This window comes from Hippocampus comes, unplaced genomic scaffold (assembly GCF_001891065.2).
Source record: "Hippocampus comes isolate QL1 unplaced genomic scaffold, H_comes_QL1_v1.1 scaffold153, whole genome shotgun sequence".
Lineage (NCBI taxonomy): Eukaryota > Metazoa > Chordata > Actinopteri > Syngnathiformes > Syngnathidae > Hippocampus > Hippocampus comes.
In genome coordinates this window covers 391,846-404,056 of record NW_017805991.1, presented here as the reverse complement: position 1 = coordinate 404,056, position 12,211 = coordinate 391,846, and the positions used below count along the sequence as shown (strand labels likewise).

General features: G+C 43.6%; 1 protein-coding gene across 1 annotated transcript in view; it reads right to left on the bottom strand.

Annotated features, from left to right (window-relative positions):
* Positions 1–1,702: 1,702 nt before the first annotated feature.
* LOC109529038 (uncharacterized) overlaps positions 1,703–12,211 on the bottom strand; it is a 13,103-nt gene continuing 2,594 nt past the window's right edge. Inside the window, exons 8-18 of the mRNA XM_019892186.1 lie at positions 10,691–11,057; positions 10,307–10,364; positions 10,067–10,241; positions 8,349–8,866; positions 6,617–7,105; positions 5,155–5,647; positions 5,014–5,066; positions 3,108–3,266; positions 2,855–3,012; positions 2,665–2,755; positions 1,703–2,062 (exon numbers count right to left, since the gene is read on the bottom strand). Of these exons, the coding sequence (XP_019747745.1) occupies positions 1,980–2,062; positions 2,665–2,755; positions 2,855–3,012; positions 3,108–3,266; positions 5,014–5,066; positions 5,155–5,647; positions 6,617–7,105; positions 8,349–8,866; positions 10,067–10,241; positions 10,307–10,364; positions 10,691–11,057 (2,644 nt within the window). The 3' untranslated portion in view covers positions 1,703–1,979. The remainder of the gene's footprint in view (positions 2,063–2,664; positions 2,756–2,854; positions 3,013–3,107; positions 3,267–5,013; positions 5,067–5,154; positions 5,648–6,616; positions 7,106–8,348; positions 8,867–10,066; positions 10,242–10,306; positions 10,365–10,690; positions 11,058–12,211) is intronic.

The following is a 12,211-nucleotide window of genomic DNA, read 5'->3' as shown; positions in this document are numbered from 1 at the left end:
AGTGATGTGACGGTGAAAACCCCTTTTCCCAACAGGAGCTGCTTCAGTTTTTTTTCATGTAATCTCAGAGCGTTGTTTGAAATTTAACTACCATTTGAACAAAACAGACATATTACTCTGTATATACGGTATATTGAGGATTTGAAGGTGTTTGTTTTAAGTACACAGTGAGCTGTAGGTTTTCCCCCTCACTGGTAAAACTGGTAATTCACGAAAATTCCTGTTTTTATCATTGCTTTGATGGCACATGAATGTAAAAAAAAAAAAAAAATTATTCTTTTGCCATTGTAAATAGATTGCAGCTCCACGAGGATTTACTCCTGCTTGGTTATGCAAAGATTGCAGGTGAGAAAAATGTACGAAATAGTTAAAAAGGCAACAAACTGTTGGTCATTTTGAGGCCTCTCACCAGTTTGGAACGTGTACATCGGTGAGTGTTTATATGCAAACAACTTATTTATGTATTGTAATTTAAGGGTTAACGTATGCCGTCTTGGCTCCAAGGAGTGCGTGAGAGTGCGTGTGCGAGTTTGTGTATGAAATAAAAGAGATGCAGATTTCTTGATCAGTCTTTTCATTGGACACTGATATACTGACATACTGTGTGAATTGCTCCCAGTGTTTACACTACCTAATGAGCTCCAATAGAAGAGTTGTAGCTAAACGTCTGTTTCATAAATTTATAAAGCACACTTTTGAGTTACACTTTGAGGTATTCATTCACAGTTTATTGTGATTAAGAACACACTCAGCTTGCATCAGTGTCACTCGGATACTACGTCACCTGATACCAGTCAAATACTCTTCAGGCCTACCTGACTGGTGTGTGCAGTTTGTCAGATGGTGAACAATACAGTACTTTAAAATTGAAGGGAGTTAAAAACATATTTAAGCCAATGCAGAGCTTTGTTTTGCTAATATGCTAGTTTAATGCTAATGTGTAACTAAGGAATCGCGATAGTCAGGCTAACAAATTGTTTCAGTGACACAAGTTTAAGTCACTTGTTTAGGCGGCCCGGTGAGCAACTGGTTAGCGCGTCGGCCTCACAGTGCAGAGGTACTGGGTTCGATTCCGAGTTTGCATGTTCTCCTCGTGCCTGCGTGTTTTCTCCGCGTCCTCTGGTTTCCTCCCACATTTCCAAAAAAAACATGCATTGCAGGTTAATGTACTGCACCTACTGCCCAGACAGCTGGAATAGGCTCCAGCATGCCCGCAACCCTTTAGAGTCTAAAGCAGGTGTGTCAAACTCATTTCACATTGTGGGCCACATATGGACTCGGTAGATGTCAAGCGGGCCGAACCATTAACATTATACCATACTGTGCTATGAATCACCAAAATATCTCTTTCCTTTGTTTTGGTCTCAAGAAGCATTGATTGGCGCTTTCATATCATTTGCTGCGTTGGGTCTATGTCGGTGACAGACTGAGACTGCTGTTTTCTTCCCCGATCAAAACAATGTTGTCTTCTACTGTGATCAAAACAGTGTGCCCCCTAGCGGATAATGCACAAATTGCATTTTATTTAAAATATTCATTCTGTGTCTTTAATGCATTTTTTTCTCACTTTTAAATGATCCCGCTGGCCGGATCGAACCTCCTTGGGGTCCGGTTCCGGCCCGCGGACCATATATTTGACACCACTGGTCCAAAGGGTCGTGGATACGTTTAGAGGATATGGGGATCAGAAAACAGATGGAAGTTGAAATGAATGACTGTTTTAATTAAACCTCTGTCTGGTTCTGATATGGCAACGTGTGCGGCAGTACAGCAGCTTCAAAGCAGAAACTGGCGATTTAGCCATACAAGGAAGAAAATGACTTCCAAAACAACACTTAAGTCTAACAATCATTGACAAATGGACTTATACAAATTAATTTCACATTTCTGCCAAATAGTGACAAAAAATACATTCATCAAAACTGCTGCTCGACGAATAGCGATTAAGAATCCTTAACTGGATGCGACTGGTCAATGCTTCAGTCGGGACTCTCGGTGAGCATTCTGTTAAAGCAGAGGAATGCGGGCTGCTCCGCCAGGTTCTGGATGCTGTAGGCGTGGCCTGTTGGAGCAGAGCAAGAGAAAAGAGATGATGAAAGAATCATCTTACTTGGGCTGTCAGAAATGGCCCTAGTTTGAAACCCTAACCCTAGAATCATACTCCAATTTGAAACCGTAACCCTAACCCGACTTTGGAACCCTAACCATAGTTAGGAATCTCACTTTAAAACTCTAGTCCTAGTTTGAAACCCTACTTAGAAACCCTAACCCGAATATGAAACCCTATTCAGAGTTTGAAACCCCACTTTGACACCCTAATCCTAATTTGTGAAAACCTACTTTGAAACCTTAATCCTCGTTTGAAACCCGACTTTGAAATCCTAAACCTACTTTGAAACCCTCTCCCGAGTTTGAAACCCTACTCCGAGCTTGAAACCCCAATTTGAAACCCTAAACTCGATTTTGAAACCCTAACCCAAGTTTAAAACCCTAAATTGAAATCCATACCTTACTTTGAAACCCTAACCCCAATTTGAAACCCTACTTTGAGACCATTACCCAAGTTTGCGACACTTAAAGCCATCTCCGATTAAAATTTGCTGTTGACCAGTTGTAATCGCTTGTCCAGTCCTGAATAAAAGTAACAAAAGTGACGGTTCTTACCACAAGGCACCATGAAGGAATTGCCTGCATGCACACAAGACTCGACACAGTCTACGTTGACCCTGACGGAGCTCGTTAGCAGAAAAAAAACCTTTAGCACCAACAAAACAACAACAAAAAATAAAAATAAGAATTTTTTTCTTCTTTCCCAATATTTGGAGAGAAAAAAAAACCCCAAAAACATTCTGACCATGGTGGCGCTGTGGTCCACCCAAAGAGGTTTCTTCATGAAGGAGCCCAGCAGCATCTTCCCGTGAGAGAAGTTCCAACAATGCAAGTCCTCCACGATGCCCATGGTGCCGTTTTTGTAGAAGTACCAGTCAAACTGGTCGGGGGAAACGGCCGAGTCTGCAGGGATCGGTTGACAAAAACCCGTGCGTTTGGTCAACAAGAAATCAAACAAATAAAGACAACCATTAAAAATATAGTCTTTGCAGTCCTACTTTTGTGATTCTCTCCCGTGAGTGTGGTGGGGAACAGAAGTTGGAGCCACTCGCCCAGATCGTTCCTGTCCCCGGCCCGCAGGGTGCACGGCTTGAGGGGAGGAGCGCACATGTCGCAAACCGACAGCTCGGCGGGGGGGCGTCTGGTCGACGGAAGGTCTGGAATGAAGAGTTGCCAGTTAACTAAACGCCAGATCGTTGGTACCTGTCTCAGCCATCTTGTTACCTCTGCAGACGATTGCCAAGTCGTGTAAGCGTTAAAACAAGTGTTGTGAACAAGTGTTGCGTAAGTTTATTGCGGCGATATCACAGAGGAAGCAGCTAAAGTTGGATAGTTTTTTTGCGATAATAATCTTGTATGGCTGAATTATTAAAATTTTTGCAGCATTTGTTTATAAGAAGTAAACCAATTCTCAATGTATATTGTTGTTGTTGTGTTATTATCATCTGCAATTGAATAAGTAGACCATTTCAGAATTCGAAATTTGGGGCTCTCTAAATGCATAATGGGACTCAGACTTTTCTGATCAGCGAGTCCCTGGGACTCGCACGGCTCAAACTGTAAAATGATCACTGCTGTCTGCTGCTGAAATAAACTCAACTCGATTGAGCACTTACTACACGTAACACCTTCCTTTTCTACATCAAGTAAAAATACGGCATATAAATCAAAGACGGGTGTGTGTGTGTGTGTGTGTGTGTGTGTGTGTGTGTGTGTGTGTGTGTGTGTGTGTGTGGGGGGGGGGGGGGGGGGGGGGGGGGGGTTATTATGATTGTTATCAGTGGATTGGATTGAGAAAAAAAGTGTTTGAATATAATGATGATTGCTTGATGAATTTCTAAATTGGTGAATTCAAAACTGAAATGTCTCACTCCAAAATGGTCAAACAGAGAAAATGGAAAGAATCTGCATTAAGTACGTGCATGATACTGGACAATTTCTTCTGGTTTTCATTATCATGTCATAGTAAAAGTGGGTCTGTTTTACTGCCCATTCTCCTCTCTCCTCTCCAGCTAAGACAGGGGTCGGCAACCCAAAATGTTGAAAGAGCCATATAGGACAAAAAAAAAAAAACAAAAAACAAATAGGTCTGGAGCCACAAAAAAATAAAAGCCTTCTATAAAACTTACAATGAAGGAAACACATGCTGTATGTAGGAGACTGGACTGTCTCAGAATTGTTTGTTATTCATTCCTTTGTTGTGTGTTCACAAACGCCCCCATAGAATTTATTTGCAAATTTCCTCGCTTCATTTTTTTGTTTTGGTGCATTATTTTCGCTTTTCTTAGTGTCAGTGAAGTGATCATTAATTTCCGTTTTTCTGAGGCTGTCTTTGAACGCCCCTCGAGTCGAACGAGAAGGGAGAAGGCACGGAGTCGGAAGCAGACGTGTCTGTGTTTGTCGAGACTGTTAAAAGCATAAATAAAGTGTACATTTTAAAAAACCAACACCACAGCTCTCCTTTTTCGGAGCTGCAACATGTATCTATATCCATTTGAGCTACATTAGCTGACTATCAAAATCTTTTTCCATTTTCAAACATTTTTTATGAAGCTCCAGGGAGCCACTAGATGTCGCTAAAGAGCTGCATTGGGCTCTGGAGCCGCGTGTTGCCGACCCCCGAGCTAAGAGATGCGGGGCTAGGTGACAATGAGCGACTTGGTGATGTTGCGGAAAGGATTCGGCATCGATGGACTGGGGCAGGTCCTGAGGTGAACCACTTCCCCGGAGGCATTTACCCGCATCTCATTCATTAATGAAATGGATTCTCATTCTGTTGAAACTAACACTTAACAACGTCACTTCATGTGACCAACATTGCCCACTCACATCCATTCGTGATCCCTTCTTGAGGTTGAAAAGAAATTATTATTTTTTTAATTTCTTGAATGGAACTGGACTTACCTGCATCATGGTGTGGTTCGAGTTCAATCATGGACACCGGTCCGCTTTGTAATCTGCGCCCCCGTCCCCGAAAAACAAAAACATGAACACAGGAGACAAAAATCCCACGAATGATCATCATATGCTCCGTCTTCTCCTTACATTTCCCCTTCAGGAGAGGAACCGTCCTGTAGGCTGTCTCGCCTTCCTTCCACAGTGAAAGTTCCTTGGCTGTTGGCAGTCGCGCAGTCGGGAGTGTAGACTCGCACCACGACTTCATGACTCTGAGCGGCGCCTTCGTCGTTGGGTAAGGGCCGGGTGGAGAAAACCTTGGCAGGGGTGTTCACTCTCTCTGTCTGCTCTTCGTCCCGCGTCGTTTGACTGGGCGGCAAATCGACCGCCTGCCAAGGCGATTTTGCCGAAGGTCTGCTTTGTTTGGCTTTTGTTTTCATGCCAAGTTTGGACTTCTTGTGACTCGGAAGCCCCGCCTCCGCGTTCTCTGGCGTGGCCGTGACCTTCCACCACTCACCGGGCAGTCTGCTTCGCCGTTTCTCCGGCAGCTGCTCGAGAGATCCCGTGGTCCTCGGCGGGATGGGCTTGCTGGACACTTTTTTCTTACGAGTGCTCTGGTACATTCGCCGGAATACTCGATGCTCTGTAAAACACAAGTATGTTGCCATTTGAGTCGCTGGCCATCACTGGTAATGAGCTCTGCTCTTCTTATTTGAGGGGCCGTCTAAGCAGGGCACAATACTATTTACGCTATTTGCTTTTTTTCCTCCTCCAGGTGAGTAATGCACAGAGGAGCGAGGGAGAAAGACGTAAGATGCACAGCAAACACGGATGCCTTTTTTTTGCGCTGCTAATGTGTATTGTCATCCCCCACCCCCAAAAAAATGGTGCCAGCATCCACGTGTCTGTTCTACAAATAGCTCACCATTGACACTGTGACGAATTAATACTAACAGAACAAAGTAAACATTTATGAATTTCAATTTAACACGGTACACATTTCTTCTGTATCAAATATTCTGCAATATCTTTAAAAATAAACTTGATTGAGTTCACATGCTGCTGTGATACTGCAATATTTTTTGCTCGCGATTATCATACCGAAAGAATTTCAAATTTATGACTCAAAATAGGGCGGCCCGGTTGTCCAGTGGTTAGTGCGTCGACCTCACAGTGCAGAGGTACCGGGTTTAATCCCAGCTCCGGCCTCCCTGTATGGAGTTTGCATGTTCTCCCCGGGCCTGCGTGGGTTTTCTCCGGGTACTCGGGTTTCCTCCCACATTCCCAAAGCATGCATGGCAGGCTGATTGAACATTCTAAATTGTCCCTTAGGTGTGAGTGTGAGCGCAAATGGTTGTTTGTCTCTGTGTGCCCTGCGATTGGCTGGCAACCGGTTCAGGGTGTCCCCCGCCTACTGCCCGAAGACAGCTGGGATCGGCTCCAGCACCCCCCCGCGACCCTTGTGAGGATAAAGCGGATCGGAAAATGAATGAATGACTCAAAATGAATTCGTCCAGTGTGAACATTTGTTTGTTTATATGTGCCCTGCTGGTAAGCTGTCCAAAGACGGCTGGGACAAGCTTCCATTGATGGCTTTGGGTGTGTATCGTACCTGAATTGTGGTTTCGGTGTTGTTGGATGAAGTCCTGAGGACTGGAAAGCTGAGGAGAAGAGTCCCGATCCGGGAATTGCTGTTGCTCCTGATCTTCTGTTTGTTCTGCTCCATCACCGTTTGGTTCACTGGGCAATCTTTTCCACAGGGCTCTTTTCGCCTTCGACCGAACCTTCTTGGACTTTTTCGCATCCTTCTCGATTGTGCTTTTGAGCAATCTCTTGGGCTTGGCCGGTAACGCAGACGCTTCCTTGACCGGTTCTCCGCGGTTCGCTTTGTACTTCTTGACACAGTGCGCCTCGCCTCTCACCTCAGGTTGCGCCTCCGTTTGAGGGCAGCCGAGCCACCACTCTCCAGGCGGGTTTCTTTTCCTTTTGCCCAGCATCTGAAACTCCTCGGTGGGACTCCTGCCAGGAGTAGACTGATGATTTTGCTCAAATGTTCGGGCTGCCGAATCCTCAGCGGTGTCGGGTTGCCCCAAGTCGAAAACTGTGTGATGAAAGCTACATTTGTGAAATTTAAAAAATTAGAATTTATGTGCAAAGCATATTTTAGGGAGGAGAGAAGTCAGATGAAATATCAATGTTTAAAGGGAAAGAATTGATAAAAGGGGTTGTCAGGACTGTTAAATGACAGTCCCTCAGAACGACTTTCTCCATATATAATCAGCTAAGCTGGCCGAAGTTTCCGAGAGACTTTCAGGCAACTGATTAAAACACGATGACGCAAAGGCACTCGCATGTACAAACGCGCACATCCTCCATGGAACCGGAAGCAACACCCCTGCTAGCGTCACCAAAAATGCACGAATTAGCATTAGCTAACAGAGTTACATTCTCAAAACAGTCTTTTTCCTTCATATAAAATTTGGAGGTGGCCACCTCAATCTAATTTCTGGCTTTTTCATTCTTTGATGTCAGAAAAACTACAAGTGTGAAGCTCCCCACTGGTCTGATGATTTGATATGCTGGATCAGGATACCGTAATATGTTTTCGATTTCATTATTGCTGTGTTTTCATCAATAAATGTTAGATGCAATCTACTTTTTTCTTAAAAATTTGACCCTGACATTAAATCATAACAGAAACAAACATTTCGGCCTTAGTCGACTTGTAGTATGAGCAAAGTCAAAATCCCAAAACGAAACGTGATGAAGCGGCAAAATATAGTAAATAAAATTTATAAAATAAATAACGAGCGCTGCGCACTACCGGAAGTGCAAACCAGTTAAATGAGGCTAAAAAAAAAAAAAAAAAAAAAAAAAACAACAACTGAACTACGCATTTCTGGTTTTAGAGCGGCGCTTTTTTATCGTGACCACCAAATCTTTGGTACATTATGATGTTACACTGTTATTTTTATCACAATATTAATCATGATGGATGGATGATTTGACCTTTTCTGAAAAGTGGCTACGCAACAAGCATTCATATGATGCAGAATTTCTCAGAGAGAGACAGAGAGAGAGAGAGAGAGAGAGAGAGAGAGAGAGAGAGAGAAAAAAAAAGTAGCCCAAAATGAACAATTACAGTTTATGCTTTTGGCTTTCCAGAAATGTCTCGTAAAATAAGCAAGTATTTTGTATCTAATAATCCAGCTGCGTCAACGTGGAACTGTCATGCCTCAGTGGGTTATGTGGGAAAGGACAGGCGACGATATCTCGCCGTTCTGTTCCGGCAATTTACCGGGATGCCAGTGTGAAAGCGAGACATGACGAGAAGATGATCTTACCGGAAGAAGAAGCCAGGTCGACATCTTCACACTCTTCATTTCTGCACTCCTGATGCTGCGTCTTCATCCCCTTCGCGCTTGAAGCCGGCCTGTTGGTCTTGGGATTTTCTCGGTCGCCTTTTGAAGACGTCTTCACCTTGGATGAAGGCTTGACGCTCTGGGCGTCTGTCAGGCTGACGGCCGCCACTTTGGTTTGGTTGTCAGCCTTGTTGCGCGGACCCTGTGGGTTCTTTTTGTTGGGGATATTGCGATGCTTTGGCTCGTTCGTTTTTACTCTCGTGTTCTTGGGAGTTTTTTTCCGGGCCGTCTGCTCTTTGAGCAACTTCTTATTTGGCGGCTCGTTCTGCTGCCAGCTGTCCGTCAACCCGCCTTTGTCACTGCCGGACTCTTTGCTCTTAAGCTGCTTACTGGTTGATTTCGTAGGAATGGAAACGCAAAAAGACATGTCATCCACGGCCAGGAAATCATCCTCTAAATCAGGAGGGGGAGTGGGCGCTTTAACCGGTGGCAGGGTCTTCCTGAAATTTCAAAAACAAGCATGGGAGATTTTATTTGTAGGGCTGGACGATGAATTGAAATGTAATTGTTATTTGAATTTTGGCTTGTCTCCATCTTGAAAATGTTTCAATCGAATAAAAACCAAAAAGGTGCAGAATGGTGTGGGGCGTTGAAAAGTTCCCAAAGTTGTGAAAGTAACCTGAATGCACCATGTGAAGCATGATGTGTATTCTGCTGTCCCTGAGCCGGAGCCTGGAATCGAATCCAGGACGTCTGCACTGTGAGGCGGACGAGCACTGCTAACCAGTCGAGCAGCGTGCCGCCCATTTTGAAACCATTACTTTTCTAACTTTACTTGGCTAAAAAGCTGGAGTTGATCAACTAAAATCTCACATGTGGACAGTTCATTCATTTTCCGATCCGCTTAATCCTCACAAGGGCCACCCCCCCCGCGACCCTTGTGAGAATTAAACTGAGCCAATCCCAGCCGTTTTCGGGCAGTAGGCGGGGGATACCCTGAACCGGTTGCCAGCCAATCGCAGGGCACACAGAGACAAACAACCATTCGCGCTCACACTCACACCTGGGGACAATTTAGAGTGTTCAATCAGCCTGCCACGCATGCTTTGGGAATGTGGGAGGAAACCGCAGTACCCGGAGAAAACCCACGCAGGCCCGGGGAGAACATGCAAACTCCATACAGGGAGGCCGGAGCTGGGATTGAACCCGGTACCTCTGCACTGTGAGGTCGACGCGCTAACCACTGGACACCGGGCCGCCTATAGGGACAGTTAGTTGCTTTTTTTTTTTTTGCCTTAATAAATTAAATTGGCATTGAGAAACTGCATTCAGTATTTCCTTGGGTAATCTGTGTGATATTAAAATTGGTTTGATGAACTGAAACCTTTGTACGTGATAAATATGCAAAGAATGCAGAAATCATGAAAGCGGCAAATACTATTTCACAGCACTGTACAAGGTCACTTTGTATTTGACAAAAAGAATAGAGTGTTCAACGCAGGGATGAATGGGCAGGGGCTATGTTAATAGTTTAGAGTCGTTCAGTTTTAGTGGTTGAATATTTGTACAATTTATTAATCGTGATTTCAATTTCAATGAAAATCATCGTGATTATACATTTTCCCATCAATCATCAATCCATAAAGACTAATATTGCAAGCAGAAGCCAAACACAAACTCCTTTGTCAATCGGTTCTTACTTATCAGTGGCTGGCTTTATCGTTGCCGCATCTTTCTTTTCTTCACAGTCAGAGACGATCGGTGACAGCATCTTGCCTTTGTTGTTGGTCTTTGTCTGTGCCGAATTCCGACCCATGCTCTCGTCCAGTGGGCTGGAAGTCTTCACAGGTTCTTGGAAAGGAACGTCTGAATGGTCTGAAACAAAGTTGCATTGTGAAACAAAATGCCGAGTGTGCTTCGGAAGTGTGCACGTCACTTACCGATGTTTAGAGCAGCACTTGGCAAGCGTGTCGCTGGATGTAACTGTTCATTGGGAGACTAAAGACAGAAATGGAAAGATTGAGTTTCTGCTAGGCCTGAACGATGTGGCCTTAAAATAGAGTGTGGAGTTCTTTCTACAAACATTTGATTTGAATGATTTTTAACCATTGGTTAGAGAAAACATATATGAGCTGGGATTTGTTTTATTTCCCCTGCTACCAACAAGCATGTGATTTTTCTGAGCATTCACTTGCATCAACTTACACATAAGAGAAATAAATATTTTTTTCCAAAACATGTCGATAAATCCTTTATAAATTCACAATTTCATAAAATAAGGCATCAAACTGCATGTCTGGGCAATGTTTGAAAAACGTCTTCACCTCGGATGAAGGCGTGACGGTCTGGTTGTCTGGTTGTCTGCCGGTCGCCGATTTGGGTTGATTGTCAGCCTTGTTGCGCGGATGCTGTGGATTGTTTTTCTTGGGAGTAATGCAATGCTTGGCCTCGTTCTTTTTTTCTCTCATGTTCTTTGGAGTTTTTTGGAGGGCTGTCTGCTCTTTGAGTAGCTTCTTGCTCAGCACGTCCATCTCCCTGCCATTGCCACTGGTGGACTCTTTGTTCTTATTCTGCTTATTGGTTGATTTCGTGGCAATGGAAAAGCAAAAAGGGCCGTTGTCATCCACAATCAGGAAATCGTCCTCGAAATCAGGAGGGTGTGTGGGCGCTTTGAGCGTTGTCACGGATTTCCTGAAATTTAAAAAAATAAGCGGGAGAGGTCTTATTGTTTGTACTCTCAGCATGTTGGGGTATCTTTGTTAGGGTTAATAAATAAATAGCGTCCTCGAAATCAGGAGGGTGTGTGGGCGCTTTGACCGTTGTCACGGATTTCCTGAAATTTAAAAAACAAACGTGAGAGGTCTTATTGTTTGTACTCTCAGCACGTTGGGGTATCTTTGTTAGGGTTAATAGATAGATAGATAGATAGATAGATAGATAGATAGATAGATAGATAGATAGATAGATAGATAGATAGATAGATAGATAGATAGATAGATAGATAGATAGATAGATAGATAGATAGATAGATAGATAGATAGATAAATAGTTCCCAGGTGTCTTGATAAAATGCTTCACATAAAGTGTCAAAATATCACGGATCAAGATATACAATACACTATAATTTACAATTTCACCTTCTTTTTTGAGCTTCACTGAAATCAGCATGTTACAGCTACCCACATCTACTGCAGGGTGCGACAACGCACAAACACAAATTCTAAAATTAGAGATGAAAGTGGACTTTCCTGAAAATTCCGGGGGCGGGGAGATATATATATATATAAATTTTAACTGACTTACCAGGTTTGTCGACCTTTCTAATGTAGTCGGACAAAAAAATCTCCATTCAAATCCTTTTCCTCAAGCCATGACCACTTGAACATGTTCCTAACACTCGCGTCTATTGCACGTATGTCAGCTTGCCTGTCTACCCGTTTGAACATTGCTCTGGGGCCGTACCTGGCCGATCACGCATTAATTAGTTTACACAAAACGCTATTCAAATACTCGACATTCAATGATTAATTTGCCTTTTGTGTGCACACGTGCACCCTTTGTGGCTTCCGTTCTCGGCGAAATTTCGAAGTCTCCGAGATATGGCGAGGCGATGACAATGCGAGCGGAGGGGTGTTACTGTTGTAGCGACACCACTACACGACGCTCAAAGTCGGACGGACACGTTTTTCTGTTCCCTTTTTGTCCAATATATATATATATATATTTTTTTTTTACTACAACAACTGCCTTGTCCACGGCGTCTTTTATTTGTTCCACTGGGGTTTAGCAAGTGTCTTTATAAAGAGACGAAAATCTCTTTATTGTTACTAGTGTTAGTGCCTCAC